This window comes from Anabrus simplex, chromosome 1 (assembly GCF_040414725.1).
Source record: "Anabrus simplex isolate iqAnaSimp1 chromosome 1, ASM4041472v1, whole genome shotgun sequence".
Lineage (NCBI taxonomy): Eukaryota > Metazoa > Arthropoda > Insecta > Orthoptera > Tettigoniidae > Anabrus > Anabrus simplex.
Genome location: NC_090265.1, coordinates 1,314,571,636 through 1,314,592,252, shown reverse-complemented (window position 1 = coordinate 1,314,592,252; position 20,617 = coordinate 1,314,571,636). Strand labels below are relative to the sequence as shown.

Sequence of the window (20,617 nt, the reverse complement as noted above, 5' to 3'; positions counted from 1 at the left end):
ACCAGTCTTAAGGAAAATAATTGGGAAGAAGAATATTGTCAGATTCGTTGCATTGCTCACGCAGCGACGATATCCTTTTTAGATACCAGTGGCTTAATATTTTCCTCCTCCGATCACATTGTCAGTCGCATTGTTTTATTGCATCAGCATCGTTTATACACTGTTTGTACACGATGGACTTATAGGCACAGTGTTTGAAGACTCTTCCTTATGTATACATTTATGCATGAATAATGCGGTATAAAATATTTATTTATATAAATAGCTGATTTCGCAGCTTTAAGTACTTCAAGTGAGGTGGCGAAGGAGAGATTAACTGTAGCGTAATGTCATTAATTTCGTTCTTAAAATTACTGTATCTACATGAATGTTTAACTACGTAACATTGCATTATTATAAAATTAAACACCAATTCATTAAATCGGTTGTACTGGTACCTTAAAACTAAAAAGACTGAAATTCTTGTAAACGGGAATTAATGAACAAAATCCCTGGATCTATACATTATTAGTCAGTAAGCATCAAATGCCTTGTATAAGCTAAGGGATGAACAATTCCCAATCCATTACTCGAAGCTCCAGAGGATACGTCATGCCACTGGAGTCAATAGTGAGTGAGAATCAGATTATATCATATTTGTCCTTGATCCGGATTTATGCACAGGGGAACGTAACGGCTTTATCGGCATACACGAGTGGCCAGGGCGATTACGACAGGTGCACGGTAATGTGAGGTGACAGAGTAACTGCATCTCTGCTTCGTAATAGACTTGTTGCAGTTCTACGTGTATTGATTTAAACATCTTAGTTTTATCGTGTACTAGTACTTCTGTGAAGTTAAGTTTGATGTTCATTTACATTTATTTAACTATTCATTGCAACATTTTACATGAACAATTTACTATAGTAACTACCACCTCTTAGCTATGTTCAGAACATTACTATGGCCAGTCACTTCGGGATGAGAAGTCCTTACTTGTCAGGATAGATTCGTGCCGGTCGTATTCGGCATCACCTATAGATTCAAATTTCAGGAACGTTTGAACAACACTATCAGCCTTCTCTTATTTCCAGTATCCTTCTTCTAAATTCAAAATAAATTCAGCTTTTTGGCACTGTCTAGCACATAGTATACATTGTTGTGGAAACCTTCCTCATTTTCACTACTTGAATCTTTCATAATGATTGCAGTTACCTCGACAGCAATGCGATTCTTTAATAATGAAAAGGCATGTCACATTTTGCTTATGTACCAGTTATAAAAAATAAAAAGTAGATCTTACAAGATTTTCAGTCAAAACACGAAATGTATCATTACAAACTGAAGTGGCTTAGTGTTCTAAAACATATCTGAATAAAATGACAATTATAGGCTTTGAAATTTCGTGTTTCGACAGATTGAAAATCTTTTAAGTTTTATTAACTGGGTAGACGCTGAAAAATGGCTTCCTTGTTAACTTGTTAACAACAATAAAATAAAAATTAAACTAAAGCAGAAACTCTAGTTTGATAGGAACATGTATTTTAAAAGTAATCAGTTGGACCAAGTTTCAATAGTCATTTAATTTGGGCACATCAGCACTGTACCTTGAGCCACATATATTTCTCGACAAAAATAAAGAGGGGATCGTCATCACTACTTGAGGTGGATTCTTATGGATTGTATTTCTTATTGCGCTGTTTTCCTTTCACCTGAAACAATTTCCTCTTGCAAACTGAACTGTCATTCTCCCCTCTTCCTTACAGCATTCAGTTCCTTTATCCTCTGTTTTTCTGACGAATTGGTTAAAACCTTTGATATTTCAGTTTTTTCCTTTGTTTTTGTTTCTTGGTACTTCAGATATTGGTAGTAACAATTCAGGCAGAGATGCTTTATTACAATTTAAATGGTGGGCGTGTAGAAGTGCCAGGAGATGATGGTTATGAAATGTTTTGTGCCGTTAGAGTCTCATAATTCGTCTGTTCTGGAATTCTACGTTCTACCTCCTCGACCAAATTAGGATTTTGCATGTCTATTTCACACAATGTTAGGAATTTATCTGTTTGAAAGATATTTTGATTTATAGACCACTATTTCTTTTACATGAAATACTGTACGTACTCCTTGTGACCTCTAACAATCAGTAGAAATAAGGCTAATTGCAGTCAAACATACATTTCTGCAAGAAATTTACTTGAACTACGCCCTAAGCACAATCCTCATAGATGGCTCAAGGTTCAAGCCCGTCCCATTATCTAAAGAACGGGTTAGATAAGCTAAAATTCAGGATATGCCGGAAAAGTATGATATTTTCAACATGGGTGTCCTTTAAGTTTCGCAAAACTTATACTCCTTATCATCTGTAACAATCTTCCTAGTCGAAGATAAAATAAAGGCCCAAGGTACATGGAAGCCTCTGCCCTACAGCTCAGTGATGCACTTTGTCAGATAGAACACATGAAAATACAATCAAATAATAAACACGATTTCTTAGGTTTCCTTAATGCACCGATTTTCATTAAAATTTGAAACACCAGAAGGAAGCATCTATCCGACATCACATGTGTACAATATGTAAATGTTTTAAATTCCTATTATATATATCAGCTCTATTAACAATGAGCTAATTGTTTGTATGTATCCTAAACACATCACGTCTCAATGCCTTAATGATCAAGGTGCTCCAGGGAACACACTAAACTAGATAAAAACTTTGTTATATTTATTTATTTATTTATTTATTTATTTATTTATTTATTGTCTTGTCTTATATGGCGGGACTCAGGCTATGAAGCCTGCTATTCTGTCCGACCATACATACACTTACACGAAGAGTTAAATATACACTAAATTATCTACAGTTTAATATCTTAAGGTAGCAATTAAATGTTTTAATTAATCTAATACTTAGCTATGATCTAATCCTACTATGTTATAAGAAATCATTATTATTATTAACCAGGTTTGATAGAGTTACAAGTTACATATTATTTGCAATTTGGTAAATATGATTCAATTAGCTGTATAAATTGAGGACATAGACCAACATTAGAAAACTTTTCAAGAGTATGACGAAATATTTAACAAAGTAAAGCTATACGACACATATTAATCGAATTTAATATCATCAGCATCATTAATAATCAGCGGCCTTCAAAACTACTGGCTGCTTTAATAAGTTACCTCCATCTCTGTCAGTCTAGTGATTCTGCCTTCTAATATCCCACGACACCCAATTGATTTAGTTCCTTCTCCAGTTCATTCCACCGTCGCAGCCTTGGTCTACCAAGGAGTCGAAATTTTGGGGGTATTTCCTCCAGTCATAGATCTAGGTAGAATCATTTCTGGCATTCTCGCCGTATGAAGAGCCCATCTGTTCTCAGGATGTTTGTGATCAGATATCCGCCCATCATACTGTAAATCTATTTGTTTATCCTCTGCCTACACTTTCCTCAACGTTTGTCAGTCCCAAGGATCCGACACATCAATTAACTTTCGAAGATATCGGTTACTCTCGGTTGGTCTCGCTAGGTGCCCATGTTTTGGTACAATTGGTCGAATGATGGTGTTGTAAATCTTGAACTTCGTTCGAAATGAAGGAACATTAGGAAACAACTGTCTTCAGCCTGATTAATTTCCTTTACGTATAAGTGAATCATACAGTGAATAAAATGAATCATATTTGTCGTAGTTCAAATTTCTGTACAGAATCCATATTTCTATTCAGGGATACATGTTTTTATATGGGAGGACAATGACATGATTAGTGGCGTAGTGAAGCTGAGTCATATTATGCACCTTCGTAATTCAATGGCATAAAATTCTTTAGCCGAAAATCTACAGCAGTTTCACTGGAGAACATGTTGAGATGAAGAGGGAAGTGGCTAATTAGAAACTGTAGATAGCATCTACGAACATAGTACAATTACCAAGCAAAGAAATTAAATCCCACTCCATTATGTCACCATCGTTGTTATCGTCCTATATGTCAGGACTATGTGAAGAACTCAGACGAATGAAGGGGTATGAAACAAGTGGTTGACGGCAACTGCCAGTTTGAAATATTTATTATAACATGCATTCAGGATACAGGCTTCAACAAACAAACGAAATGCCCTCCTATTCATGATGGTGATGAATGTCATTGCTGAAAAAATGGAACTGGCGTGGTGGTGTATGGTTTTAACACTACGATAGATGGATTGAGTGTGACGAATACATCCTGCTGGAGGACAAGTGGACACATAAGTTAGTAGCTTCCCTCATGATGATATGGATATCTCTCTCGTTATCACGCATCAACATGCTGATAACGGAACATTTAAAAAAGAGATAAAATTTGTGTGTGTGGATGAAATAATCAGAATAATTGTTCAAATAACTAACAATGCTTTAGGGCTAGAGGAAATAAATAAATGCAGGATTAATTGTTATGATCAGCAAAACATGAAAGTTTGTGGGTTGGGAGCCCGTGTTTGAACGTATTACGAGAGTAGTTGGCGGGGTTGGTAAAATAAAAATAGCAGGTTCGTCCATTTGTGTCGGCCAGTGAGAACACAGTTATACAGCTAATATAGCTAAGATTCGGGAGTCGGCGTCGGATTCCAAAAGTATGTATGCTGTATAACGCATTTATTAGAATAGTACTCGGAGCCAGAATTATTGCTACTGTTATTGAAATCAGATTGCTTTACAAGTGTAAAGGGTTCACACTTTATATAAATTAGGGCTGCTCTCATACAAATTCTTCTTACAATATTCATTTAATTATTCCATCTTTCAACTGTTCTTCTCTATTGAGCCCGACAGTATTATGCTAGCGAGACTTAGAGGGTGCTTCATTTCCATGCTCATTGTGGATATACATTTTCTTTTGCCGATACCTTCATTCTTCGAAGGTTTTGGGCCTCTTACATTTTTTCTCTCATTAGTGTTAAGGGAGTATGGTTGCCTAGTTACACATCATCTTACAAAAGAAACCACCACCGCCACTGTTTGCCTACTTACCGTAACTGTTAGCACTATTAGCTGTTGTCTTCGGGGGCCCATGCTCGATTCCCTACTGTCAGAAATTTAAGAATGGCAGAGCGCTCGTGTGTGGCTAATATACCACATTCAGCTCATCTCCATTGGGAGTGTGCCTAAAAAGAGCTCGAGACGAGGACACGAGTTTGCTTTTTTTAACCAGCTTATTATTATTATTATTATTATTATTATTATTATTATTATTATTATTATTATTATTATTATTATTATTATTATGATTATCATTATGCCAATTAAGGCTTGATTTTGCCGGGGCTGAGTATCGCGCACTGCATGGGTAGAGCCCAATTTGGTGGTTTCGTTTTCTCAGCTCAGTCCGGTGGAATTTAAACGTGCTCAATACGTCAGCCTCGTGGTAGTAGATTTATTGGCACGTAATAGAACTTCTGTGGGACAAATTTCCGGTACTCCGGGGTCACCAGGAACCATAAGAGTAGTTAGTGGGTCGTGAAACCGATATGTAATTATAGGATTGCATTTCAACTTAAACCAATGCAACTGTACATTTGTTCGCGAAGGTCGTAAAACGAATTCAACTCGTCTATTGTATAGGAAAAGGCAAGTAAGCAATTAAATGTCACTGATATGGCGCTAGTAGGCATGGTTCTAGTCCGAGACTAGAACGCAACCGAGCAAGTGGCTGTGCGATTTGGATCACGTAGCCATTAGCTTACATTCGGGAGAGAGTGGGTTCAAATCCCACTGCCAGCAGCCCTGAATATGCTTTTCCATAGTTTCCCACTTTAATACCAGGCTGTATCTTAATTAAGGCCACGGTCGCTTCCTTCCCAGTCCTAGCCCTTTCCTATCCTATCGTCGCTCTAAGACCAATCTGTATCGGTGCGACGTCAAGCAGATTGTAAAAGAAAAATTTCTGAAAGCGATTGTCGTGTCGAAGACAAAAAAAGAATGAGTTGTTCTCTCTGCAAAGAGGATTATAATTTGTAAACCGAAAATGAAGACTGCATATGTGCGCCAGTTTCTAATTACTAATTTACCCTGCACTTAAAATCAAACTGAATTTGGGAAGGAAGGAAGAAAGGAAGGAAGGAAGGAAGGAAGGAAGGAAGGAAGGAAGGCTCGATCTCGAATAAGGTCAAAAATATTTGAGAGTATTAAAATGTGACAAAAGCCTGTGGACGGGCTTCCGGTCCGTTGAGTGCCTACAGACGTCTGATAACTTTAATAGTCAGAACGTATGTTAAATAAGATTATTTGCCGGGCTGTGTGGCTCGGAAGGAAGAAGGGCTGACTGTCAGAGTCCAAGTTAGCGGATTCGATCCCTACTCAATCCGATGGTACTTGAAGTTGCTCAAATATGTCACCATCATCTCATAATATTTACTGAAGCGCAAATGAACTCTTGTAGGACAAAATTCCGGCAACTTGCCGTCTCAGAAAATCGTAAAAGAAGTTAGTAGGGACTTAAAATCATCATTATTATTATTATAATCTAAGATTCTATTATCCTCAGTGAAACTCGCACTCATGGAAACAGAGGAACATCGACTAACCGGCCCTGCCGCTGCTTTAAGACTCAGAAGTATGGGAATTAAACTAAATGACATAATCAATCAAGAAAGCAAGTAGATTGGTAAGTAACTAAATCATTATTTCCTTTGTGTTAAGGTGTGAACTATCGTCAATCAATCAATCAATACTGATCTGCATTTAGGGCAGTCGCCCAGGTGGCAGATTCCCTATCTGTTGCTTTCCTAGCCCTTTCCGAAATGATTTCAAAGAAATTGGAAATTTATTGAACATCTCCCTTGGTAAGTTATTCCAATCCCTAACTCCCCTTCCTATAAATGAATATTTGCCCCAGTTTGTCCTCTTGAATTCCAACTTTATCTTCATATTGTGATCTTTCCTACTTTTATAAACGCCATTCAAACCTATTCGTCTACTAATGTCATTCCACGCCATCTCTCCGCTGACAGCTCGGAACATACCACTTAGTCGAGCAGCTCTTCTTCTTTCTCTCAATTCTTCCCAACCCAAACATTGCAACATTTTTGTAACGCTACTCTTTTGTCGGAAATCGCCCAGAACAAATCGAGCTGCTTTTCTTTGGATTTTTTCCAGTTCTTGAATCAGGTAATCCTGGTGAGGGTCCCATACACTGGAACCATACTCTAGTTGGGGTCTTACCAGAGACTTATATGCACTCTCCTTTACATCCTTACTACAACCCCTAAACACCCTCATAACCATGTGCAGAGATCGGTACCCTTTATTTACAATCCCATTTATGTGATTACCCCAGTGAAGATCTTTCCTTATATTAACACCTAGATACTTACAATGATCCCCAAAAGGAACTTTCACCCCATCAATGCAGTAATTAAAACTGAAAGGACTTTTCCTATTTGTGAAACTCACAACCTGACTTTTAGCCCCGTTTATCAACATACCATTGTCTGCTGTCCATCTCACAACATTTTTGAGGTCACGTTGCAGTTGCTCACAATCTTGTAACTTATTTATCACTCTATAGAGAATAACATCATCCGCAAAAAGCCTTACCTCTGATTCCACTCCTTTACTCATATCATTTATATATATAAGAAAACATAAAGGTCCGATAACACTGCCCTGAGGAACTCCCCTCTCAACTATTACAGGGTCAGACAAAGCTTCACCTACTCTAACTCTCTGAGATCTATTTTCTAGAAATATAGCAACCCATTCAGTCACTCTTTTGTCTAGTCCAATTGCACTCATTTTTGCCAGTAGTCTCCCATGATCCACCCTATCAAATGCTTTAGACATGTCAATCGCGATACAGTCCATTTGACCTCAACTCACTTAACTTAGATTTACCGTTAGCCTCCACATCGATTAGTGCGCTATCGTATTCCTTCTTCCAGGAATAGGATTATTTTTTTCAATGGTACAGAAAGAATGCGTGAGATAATAGAAGAAACGGGCTATGAAATGTGGAAAAGTTCTCTATGCTTCGTCAAACTTGGAAGATGACAATGCCAAGCGAAATCTGATAGGAAAGATAACAGAATGAGTTTAATACAAATGGGTGGAAAAAAAGTACAGTAATCTGAACTGTTGCGACATTTTTGTAACAACCTGCAAGTTCTTCATAAATAATTAAATCCGTTACAGGTCATTATTTTGCCACGCGACGATGGTCCCTATACTCTGAAACACGCTGTGAAGAAGGGTCAATAAAAATTGTGAATGGTAACGGATTTAATTATTTATAGGCATAAAGAATTAATTTACAGTCACTGACGTTGCCTGAACAAAACATGGTAATGTATAAAGGCAGGAAGTGTTTGGGAAGGTGAGAAGGGAGGTTGCACTAAGTTGATAAGTTCATATCTGACTTCAGTCAGTCAATTACTGTAGGCCTCCTGTTTTAATACAAAGATTCCTCATCCACAAGAACAATAACGGCGCGCAAGGTTGACTCGGAAGAACATCGATTCTAGTTGTTGGTTTAGAAATGGGTTGCCCGTTTTAGAAAAGTGTAGAATTGATAGAGCATGCAACAGAAACGGCAAACACGGTCGGACATAAGACTAAGCATTCCATTGGACTCATCTGTCAGTTTACAAATAGTGGAAGCATTTACCTTTTCCTTCTCCAGACACCTTCATGGTCTGTGTGAAGAAAATTTTTTTCTTTTGCTTTGTATCAGTATGTAGGAAACTATCTCAGATGGAGTACGGAGACATAATGAATTCTGCAATTTATAACAAAAAGGCTTCACCCTATGCATGATATACCTACATAAAACGATTCAACCAAGAAGTTCCAATAAAGAGATGCCTGACCTTTATTTAGGGGCTCACGCACTCCTTAAGTAGTATCCCACCTGATAAGTGCGTGTGTAAAAACTACTTGGAAATATAGATTGTATTATTTATTTATGAAGAAAGCACCTGACTGTTCGGCTCCTTGGCTAACTAGTTGGCCTTTGGTCCAAGGGGTCCGGCTTTGATTCCCGGTTGCGTTGGGTATTTTAACCTTCATTGGTTAATTCCTCTGGATCGGAAGCACGGTGTGTGTGTGTGCCATCTTCATTATTAGAGCATACGCTAATATATATTTTTTTACAATTGGCTTTACGTCGTACCGTCCCACATAAGTCTTATGGCGACGATGAGGTAGGAGAGGGCTAGGAGGGGGAAGAAAGTGGCGGTGACCTTAGTTAAGGTGCAGACCAGGCATTTGCCTGGTGTGAAAATGAGAAAACACTGAAAACCATCTTCAAGGCTGCCGAAAGTGGTACTGGAACCCACTATCTCCCGAATTCGAGTTCACAGCTGCGCGCCCACAACCGCACGGCCAACTCGCTCGTGCTATAAAGAAAAATTGAAAGGAACTGCTAATATTGAGAATCGAACTGCAGCTAGCGTTAGAGCTATTCTCATGTGCAGTGTGAGTGTGCATTTCTAATTTTCTTTAGAACGATAGTTTCCTTTCTTCACGGAGTTGTGACTTGGTAGTTCCTATCAATATTTGAACCGAGCTGTACACAGGGAGATTATAGTGGGTGTTTACGAGTAGGATGTGTCCATGTGCGATTCGGAAGCACGTCCGACCATTGTAACCTCCAATGGGACTAACATCATCTCATAAATCCCGGCCGTATCGACTGAACATCTCTATGATAACCATGGCTGCCCCCCGGCAAGGCAAGTTCGTGTATTATCCAAGGCGTTACATTGGATTGTAAGACCATTACTCTTGTTCCTGATGAATGCGACATGCCGAGTGAGATGAGAGATGGCTACACGGGTTTGTAGCTAACCAACGGAAGAGGTTTATTAATAATTGTTAGAATTGGAGAATTTCTGCGGTGCTACATTACTCAAAGCATACTGAAAATAATATTATATACCATATTCAGATTTTAAATTAAGGATTAGATGAAATTTGTCTGGCAAGATTAAGGCCAAGATGCCCTCTCATTCATCTAAATAGAAATAAAAAATATTTTAAAGTACAGAACTCAAATGAAACATCTTACAGCAGTGTTATCATTTTTACATTTTTCCAGTAATAATAGCAGCTGTAGATAAATAGGCAGATCGATACCAGCGAGCTTAGGGAAATTCGTTTCTTTCCTACATCTAACCCGTTTTACTATAGTAAACATCTACAGGGTACAGGGTACAGGAATGTGGAAGTCAAGTAGGGATGACATAAAGAAGTTAGTGTTGAACTGTAGAAGTATTGTAAAGAAAGGAATAGAATTAAGTAATTTAATAGATATACACTTACCAGATATTGTAATAGTGGTTGAATCATGGCTGAAAAATGATATAATGGATGCAGAAATTTTCTCACGGAACTGGAGTGTTTATCGTAGAGATTGGACAGGAACTGTAGGAGGGGAGTATTCATTCTGGTGAAAGAAGGATATCTAAGCAACGAAAACGTTAAAGATGACAAACATGAAATTCTAGGTGTAAGGCTCCTCTATAATGGTAACAGACAAATTGATGTCTTTGGAGTGTAGAGACCGGGAAAGGTAGCGCTGGCGCTGGTTCAGAATTATTTCATAAGATAAGCGTCTGTGTGGGAAACGACATGGAAAAGAACGTGATTGTAGAGGGTGATCTCAGTTTACCAAATGTCAGTTGGAAAGGTAATGCGAACGACAGTCCGTCTCCGCGGTGTAAGGCGCAACGCGTCCGCCTGTCACCCGGCAGCCCCGAGTTCGATTCCCGGCTGGGTCGGGGGTTTTGATTGTAAATGATTAATATCCCTGGCCTGGGGACTGGGTGTTTGTGTCGTCCTTAACGTTACTTTCCTCATATTCAACACTCTACACTTCCTCCATTCCAATTACTCGCAGGTTCGTATCACATGGTGAAAGTAGGGGCAAAAGATTTCTATAGGACGACGCAACGAACAAATAGCATTAAAAATGCGAACGACAGGAAGCATGACCAATAAATTGCATTTAATATGAGAAAGACACTTGGTTCAGAAAGTGATGGAACCAACTAGAGCGAAAAACATTCTGGACGTAGTGCTAGTGAAGCCAGATGAGATCTTTAGAGAATCCGAAGTAATAGATGGTATTCGTGATCACGAAGCTGTTTTTTCGTAGTTAAATATAAATGTGATATAAAGAAAGGTCTTAAAAGTAGGACTTTTAGTCATTACCACATTGCTGATAAAACAGGCATGAGCGAGTTTAAAAAAAAGTAACTATGGTTGGTGGAAAACGGTAAATAAACATGTAAACAGACTGTGGAAGAGTACAAAGCAATTGTTGAGGAATGTAAAAACAGGTTTGTACCTTTAAAGGTGGTAAGGAATAGTGAAGTCTTACTATATTATAACAGACAACTAAAGAGACTAAGAAGGAGATGCAGGTTGGAAAAAATTGAATTAGACATGGCTGTGGAAGTGCGGAGAATTTGAAGGAACTTACTAGGGAATTGAATCTAGCAAAGAAGCTAGCTAAGGACAAAATGATGACAAGAATAATTGGCAGTCATACACATTTTAGTGAACAACAGAAGGGTATATATAGGTACTTCAAGGCAGAAACAGGTTTCAAGTAGGACACTCCAGGGATCATTAATGAACAAGGAGTGTGTGTACGCGAGGATCTTCAGAAGGCAGAATTATTTAGTCAGCAGGATGTAAAGATGGTTGGTTACAAGGATAATGTTCAGATAGGAGAGATGACCAATACTTAAAAGAGTATTAAAATGTACCTATGATAACAATGATATTCAACCATCTACCCTTCCAGCCTTTGAAATATGGCACCGGCAAAAATCCCAGTGTCGCATACGGGTGATCCCTAGAAATATCTTGGAGTAGAAAACTAATCTTAAATTACTAAGCAGGAGGGATAAGATAGAAGAAAAATAAATAAAAAATATGAATGAGAAGCTTTGTTGCAAACAAATTTATTAAAGAAAAAGAAATAAACTTTGGCAAAATTAAACTCGAAAGATAAATTTAAAATGAATAACACTTCGCTGTACAAATTTGTCACTCACGCACTAGGTCAACCGAATCCCTTAATAATTGATCTATATTATAAAATTGATCCAATCCACTTAATAATATATTCCAATCAATCACCCATGCTTTCATTTATTGAATTTTACAAGTCGGCCTAATTTCAACCAAATTCAATTCCACTAATAAATTATTAACGTAAAATAACAATCTATTTTCATAAACTCCAAATCCAGATAAAATCAAGTGATAGAAATACTATTACATCTGTTAACAAATTCATTTAAAAACTTCATTAGAATAAATACTGCCGACGTCATTTAAATTAAATCGTTCTTTTATTTACCACCTATCGGGTTTCGTTATTATTTATTAACATGTTCCAAAAGTATAGTTGACCTGTGTTATCTACACCAATTTCACTTGAGTGACATTTCAATCCAAAAATATAACTACAATTCTTCTATACGTGAATTGTTTAATCGACATTAAGTCATTCTCTTCTCTCGTGGCTTCACACTTTCCGTCTATAAACACCTAACATGAAACGGATCCGGACCGACGAAGTACATCTGACGCGACTACTACGGACTACAATCTGATTTTTACAAGAAAATATTAACTCCTCATATAAATAATCAGCTGTTTCACTTTACATTAAATAAATATAAACTTGTAGCGAAGGGCTCTACAACTAACACAAAGTCCCCCAAAAGTGTATATCTACACTGAGTCTTCAACAGTAGGACAGTACCTCTGCTTCAAACAGTGGAAACCACATGACATTAATCCACAAATCAAAAACATTATAACCACAAGTCCAAATTTGCGTAGCCAAAATGTACAATAAACACAAATTACATATTCCAACATAATAGATCATCCATTAATAATGACCATCGGGAAATCCCAGATCCATTCACCTGGTCGAAAGTCGTAATAACGACCGTCAGCGAACGTGTAAAGGAAAATGAACCTTAAATAGAATATACTGTAGGAGTACGTAAATACGTCTCGCAAATATATATTCCTGCAGTACGGTAAGGTTCGTTCTCATTAACACATCTGAACAGGAAAATGAACACAACGAAAATTGTACTGATGGCTTGCATATCAGTACGAGGCTTTGCGGTGGATCAGAGTACGGGTGTGATCCGTCTTAAGGGAAGTAATGGAAAGGAAGTGCAGTGTGACATGCGAGGTTTTGTATCTTCAGAGACGATGTATAAGATGAGATCGAACTGTCGTATGTGACCTGTCAATCAAGTAAAGTGAAGGAGAAACATACCAGTCTATACATTATTCGACCGATTATTTAATTATATAGATTCTTTCATGAATGGTGTCGACTGTTTGTATAATCAAGTTGTCAGTGAAGAAACAATACCTCGTAACTTGTCAAAATACTCCTCCTATCCATTATTTTCCTTAACGCTTGCCAAGCCTCCCAGCCAAATATGGATATGCAGTCCATCAGGACAATGTTCATTGTGTTGATTTTGCTATGCGAACGAGCAAACCAAAATGAACTGTAAATACAATATACTATAGGAGTACGTAAATACGTACTATTCAAGATCCCCTCAATTTCATAACATTGGCCCCTCAATTGAAATCTGCCATTTTAGCATTAAGAGAATAAGCAGAGCAAAGTGTTGAACACCTAGCAAAGATTTTCAAAATACACCAGACTCATATCGTCCTTCTTCAAGAAACCCTTACAGAGAATGGTCTCTAACTAGAATCCAGAGGGAAAATTCTGGGATTAAAATTAGTGTCCGCAATTAATTATGCGAAGTACAGGATTGCCACCTATGCGAGGAACGGTAATAAAAATAAAGGAATTTGACCTCACGTGAAATAAAATGTTGTACGTTACAAGGGTGTAAACATTTTTCACATTCGCTTCAAAACATCTCAATTCACACGTGAAACCTCTTTCATCCATTTGTAACTTAAATAACTATTCTAGGATAGTGTTTGTGGGAGAGACTTTCTAGGAATTTAAAATGAAGCTCATGAACTATTTCTGAATGTTAAGGCTGGTATTATAATAGAATGTTCGTTGTATGCTGTAGCGAAGTACCTGATGTACGAAGGGCCCTGCAGACTCCGCTGCCCCATGTCATTGCGGTACGACCCTGTCTGTGGCTCTGATGGAGTTGACTACCCCAATCCTGAGGCCTTGAACTGCGCTTCGCTCATGAACTCAAGTAAGTATATTTTTCGTTTATATTCGTATTTCTAAAGTATTTTTCAACTTTTAAAATTTCATTCCTTGTATCACGTTTTACATTCTGTACAGCTGAAGGGCATTTGGTTCAGAAAGTCCCAGGGTCAGTTTCCGGCCGGGTGAATTCACACATGAAGGTCCTTTTCTGGTGTTGACCCAGCTCGTTAATTCATCTGGCTTGAGAGCCGGGAATAATAATGAGAACAATCGCATCATAAATTCTATCTCACGTTCATTGACTATATTGTTTGTTACCTTATGTAATACGACAAAGCGGGTGCGCGTAAAGCGTATTTCTTATAACTTGAAAACTACTGAAGATACATCATCTAAACTTTATATTTAGGTTTTAAGGTCCATACTACTTCAAATTCATGGATTTCACTGGGATTTTATATGGAACCGAAACAGTGATTTTACTCTCTCACAATATATACAAGACCAGCCTGGGTGGAAATTGACCAACCTTAATGGAAATCCATTTATAACTTTTTTATCTCGTGTGCATTTTTCGGACAGGAGGATTAATAAGGGAGATATTATGAACGGTCGGTTTTGCAGGCTAACTCTAGCGGACATAGCCCAAAATGTGTTGTTCGTGGAGCCGATTCCATATCTATATAAATAAAATCGTAACGCCAAGGTGTCTGTACATTGATTATTTTTACGAAATTTTAGTACAGCTGTCCGTTTATGGGGTAATAATGACCATCTGCATATTTTCTACCTTTAGTTTCCTGAAAGTCCTAACTTTTGTCCACCTCCCCCAAAGTCACGATTGCGGCACAATCTGCCAGGCGAGCTAGAAAGTTGAAATTTGGCAAAATTGTACGTTTTAGCTTGTAACCGACGGAGAACTTCCGAGAACTTTACATTTTTCATTTTTATCCCCGAAGAATATCGAAATATGGAGGAAATTTTAACGACGGGGTAGACCTTCTTTCGAGGTATTTTGTGGCCAAACGGTAAGTCCTATCACAAAACGGATGACACAATCTCTGTTCAAATTGGAGTGATCTACAACTTTGGTCCTATGGTTTTTTGTCGTATCACACGAAATATAACTGACATAATGGAAATTTTAATATTTTTAATTTGTCTAAATTAAGGGGAAATGGTGTGAAAGTGATAAGCTACAGAAAACCATCTTCAGGGCTGCCTATGGTGGGATTTGAACCCACCATCTTTCGAAACCAAGGTCGCAGCTACACGACCCTAACCGCACGGCCAGCTAGCTCGGAATCATAATAATAGTTAGGGAAATATCGTGGATCACAGATGTGTAAGAAGCGTGAGGGGTGAATGGCTGGACAAGTAATTAACTAGAGCATAAGTTAACACAATAAATGATGAAATGTTATTTCTTTCCATATTTTTTGTAATTTAAAATTTGATAAATAGAAGACGTGAATAAACAATAGCAATCTTAAAGTGAGATCGTTATCTCCAATAACGTAGTAGACTTAGAAGTCCGAATATGAGGTACAAAACTTGAGAGAATTACAAATGATAAATTACACAGAAAAGAGCTGAATTGCTCTTGGCAGTTACCAAATTTACAAGAGCACGATTTTCTCCTATCTTTTACACTACATGGAAGTTTGCGCTCCAACTATATGATAGTCCAGTCTCGCAGAGGCATCCATTTCTAATTGCGCACTACAACCTATCGGTTGTCCTTAATTAAGGAATTTATACAATGTAGCCCTGAGGTGGGCTTATCTATTGCTCAACAGTTTATAACTTCACACTAGAAACAGTTCTTCACACTGCAGTAGATTTACAGGGACATTTTTACCTATACTAAAAGGCCTAATGACAAAGGAAAGGTTGGTTGTAACCAGCCATAAACAAAATGCCAGGAGGCGAAACACCTGCACTCCTTCTAGAAATAATTAAAACCCTAAGTGGGCTAATGGCCCAAAGGTACAGAGGCTGACCCTTTTCTACACCGGGGTGATTAAATATTTTTCTTCTTCTTTTTTACCGCTTTTCCCACACCTCTGTCGCACGTGTGGATTTGGCCCTGTCTTACGGCAGCATGTCCTTCCTGACGTCAACCATATATGAAGGGATGTAACCACTTATGCGTGTCTCTGTGGTGGTTTGTATTGTAGTGTGTTGTGTGAATATGAAGAGGAAAGTGTTGGGACAAACACAAACATCCAGTTCCCGGGCCAGAAGAATTAATCACAGGCGCTTAAAATCCCCGACCGGGCCGGGAATCGAACCCGGAACCCTCTGAACCGAGGGCCTCAACGCTGACCATTCAGCCAATGAGTCGGACACCGGGGTGACTAAATAGGAAACATTAAGTACCAAAAGAGTGTTAAGAATTTTTGAGGTTTAGAAACTTTAGTCTCCCCATACCAAGTTGAATGGGAATCAACAGAGGGTAATCACTCTATGTTTCATTATATTACATATTTCCCAGTAGAGAATAGAACAGAGTCCTCAGAACGGCTGAAAAATCTACATTTAAACCACCAGATTTAGAAATGTACATGAAATAAAAGAGGTTGAAACATTCCTCTCAAGCTATATGCAGGAGCCATCACATGTTTATTGAAATTCTGCCATTACCTTGTGTTGCTGGGCCTTCCGAACACCGCCCGCGGCCCCTGCCTCCTCAGTACACGCCGCACTCAGATAACTGGAGCAAGATGAAGACAATACGGCCCTAAGGCGCCCTGCTTTTATAGTACTTTTGAGGGTACGATTCCAGGCTACAGCCGCTCCATACCAGCCGTCCACCGCACCTCAAATCATCGCAACACATCTCCTGACCCGAGAAAGTACGTCATCCTTTAGGAGGCCCATCATATCCCATGAGGGTTCGTAATGAAAATTTTAAGCAAATTATAAAATGAGACAGCAGATGCAGCGAGATGTATTTTTATGAATGACAATACTTCCTTCTACTTCTATCACAAAATAGTTCAGCCTCTGGTGCAGTGTCTATGCACTCCGCTCCCAAACCAACCGTTCAACGTTCGAAACCCAGCATTTTCAATAACAACAGCCCACAGTGACAGGAAGGGGATCCAGTCCAGTTCTAAGCGAGCCTTGGTGGGCCACTGACCCCATAGAAACGTAGGAATTTTGTCTTGAAATTTAAAAAGTCACTTGACATTGTTGCTATCTTCATAGCATGGCAACAACGGTCCAAATCCCAGTAAATAGGTCAGGAATATCACTTTTAATTTTCTATTGGTCTTACGTCACACTGACGTAGATAGTCTTATGGCGACAATGGAATATGACTGGAAAGAAAGTGACCATGACCTAATTAGAATACAGTCCCGGTATTTGGCTGATACAGAAAGGGAAAACAACAGGAACCCATCTTCAAGGTTGCCGACGGTGGGATTCAAAATTACTATTTCCTGAAATCAAGCTAATAGAACACTCGGTTCTAACCGCGCAGCCAGCTCGCACGGCCAGTGTCATTTCTCTTTGTCTCAAGTTTCAACAAAAACTGTAGGTAATTTATAATGATTTTTTAATTACAAAACTGTACAGTCTTGTAAAAATGTACCTTTTTTAATTTCTAAGAACTCTTGGCCCCATGGCTGATTTCCGACAGAGTCGAGGGATTTTAATTTTAATTTCCTTGACTCGGGGACTGGGTGCTTGTTCGTCCTCAACGTTCCTTCAACTCACACATCACTATCCTCCATCACACTGACAGGCAGTTTCCCATACACGGCAGATGTCACCCATGCTTGTCTATCTTAGTTGGGCTGTACCTGGCTAGCAATAGCAGTAGGAATACTGTACTGACAAAGTAAAAATGAAGGTGGCAGATATTCTGTGTTGAAAGAAAGATTTTATATTGACCTAATTTATTCAACCAGCTCATTTTGACGAAATTACAAGACAAGCATTTAAGATTAACCAAATTTAATGTGTAGCTAAATTTCTTATGCCACTTCTCAAAATGCCGATCATTTTGTGCTGTACTGCTGTGCTGTTAATTGGAACTCCTGTCTGCAGGCAATTTCTCGCTCAGAATATTAACTGTTCCAAAGAAGCATTTCACTGGACTATTTGTTGCAGTTGGGCGATTTTCAATTTAGTTGAATCTAAATATTTGCTACTTGATATGCGAAAGCATAATCAGCTCAAGCGGGAATTTATTTCGTAATTTTAAAGCAAATAAATTCCTCTTCCATGTGGGTTTACAGCGTCAGCCAAATCTTAATGGCTAGTCTATACAGGTGAAGGTCACTGGCAAAAACTCTAATTCAGCATGACCGTGCTAATTGGCTGCCGGCAGTGCGACAGCTAATCGAATTGGCAAGCCAAAAGCGATTTGCGTCGCTGCGCTACGGGGCGGTCTGGCTTGGACAGCCGGCGACCACCACTGCCGTCCCTAGGGACAGCGCTGTGAGGCGTCTTGTAGTAACTCCTCCACAACAGCAGTTACTTGACACACCAGAGGCCAGTTACAGTTCTGTAGCTTGGCCATGTGTTTTCGTTCCTGTGGTTTGTTTTCCCATGACATGAGTAGTAATTACGGAATATGCTAGACGTGGAAGTATGTTTTCATTTCAAACAAAAGCTGGATAGCGGCGACTATATCATGGATCTCAAGGTGGCCGTGTATCATTTTTCAGAATTAACTCTCTTGGAAGATTTAGAATCACAAATTATGTTGAAACACTAAAGGATATGGCATCATTAAATATGCTGATACACTTGTCCAGCCTCTGTCAAAACTGGAATGGTTGACAGACTATTCTCTGTTCCTTGTCATTTAAACCTCTTCCATGGAAATTTGAATATGGGGCCACTATGAGGACTCAAAGAAAAATTTCACGCCCTCTGAATGGGTGAGGGAACCGATTGCACGCCATTATTTGTTCCCTCCGTTTCACACGTTGCCGTTGGCTGTAATCATGCCTATATTAGTTTTGCTGAGCATTGGATAGAGTCCGAATTATGTCGTTAGCTGATTTTCACAAATAATTAAATTTTCCTTCTATCGGGTCATGTTCTACCTTCCAGTTTTTCCTCGTGTTATGGCTTATACAAGCCGATAATTTTGTTTGTTCGTTGTAATGTGCCAAAAACATTAAAGCTTCTTTTTAATAAGCATAATAGATATTGAGATTGACACTTCATTCCATGAAGAACTTCCTTATTTATGATGCAGTCGACCACATCCACATATACACCCACATCGCAAAAGTGTGTATCTCAGTAGCTGCAATAAAGAGTTTTCGCCATATAAAAGAGTTGATAGTACATAGTATCTTACTATCCTCTTGTTCAGGTCTAAGCTGAGGTCACCGTAACATAGCAGGTGTTTCATATTCACGAAAGCAGTTCTTAGTCTCTCAAGGTTTTGCATTTGATTTTGAGAAAGTGTTCATATAACGTATGGTTGAACCTAGATAGATACATGTAATGATTCTCTCTATTGGTCAGCTGTTCGCTGTAAAAGTACTTGGAGGCATAGGTTTATGACCATGCATTTGGTCTTCTTGACATAAGAGTATGAGAGTAGTCGTGAAGCCCATACCAGTGGCAACGTGACACACTCGATCAACCAGACACTGTAGATATTCCAAGCTTCCAGCCATTAGCACAGTGTCATCTGCGTACTGAATGTTATCGATTGTTTGTTCACTAGTCTTGATGCCATGCTCAACACCTTCAAGAGCCATCTTGAAAATTTGTACAGAATACAGGTTGATCAGGAATGGATAACGTCGCTACTGGGACAAAACCTCCTATGTGTAATATTTTAGTTTATAACTTTGGCCGGTAAGGTTCTGTCATCTATGGTGCAATATTGTGTTCATATTGTCGAGGCATTCTCGCTCTTCATAATGTATGTGCTGCGGGTCAGTATACCTCCAAAAATATTTTCACATAGGAGGTTTTGTCCCGGCAACGACGATAAACTCTGCAGCCTTGTGTTATTCCTCGTGTTATTTCGCTAGGACGGTCACAACGCAGTATACAGGGCTACCTCACAGCTTTAGAGAGTTCGCTGCGTAGAACGGGCCACGTAGCTGTAAGTATGCATTTGGGAGACGGTGGCTTCAAGCCCCACAACTGGCAGCCCTGAAGAAGGTTTCCTGCGTTTTCGTATTTCACATGTGTGCATGATGCTCATTTGTCTAAACGTGACAATAATCCATGATTCTTCCATTTCACACGCGTGCATGATGCTCATTTGTCTAAACGTGACAATAATCCACGATTCTTCCATTTAACTGCGGTTGATCTCGCAAGTGTATTTCTTGTTACAACTCATGATGTTGAGTCGAAACAGCGAAGGAAATGCGATATTTCTTGATACGTTTGAGCATTTTGTATGCAACTTCTATGGGTCAATATTACATTTTCAACGAAGCTCTAGTTTTTAAGTGTAGGTATCAGCTGACTATGTCTCGT

At 38.7% G+C, this 20,617-nt stretch overlaps 1 protein-coding gene across 1 annotated transcript in view; it reads left to right on the top strand.

Moving 5' to 3' along the window:
* The window catches only part of LOC136858808 (serine protease inhibitor dipetalogastin-like), a 171,366-nt gene that overhangs the window by 41,477 nt on the left and 109,272 nt on the right, over positions 1-20,617 (top strand). The window contains exon 4 of the mRNA XM_068225748.1: positions 14,055-14,189. Coding sequence (XP_068081849.1) covers positions 14,055-14,189 — 135 coding nt within the window. The remainder of the gene's footprint in view (positions 1-14,054; positions 14,190-20,617) is intronic.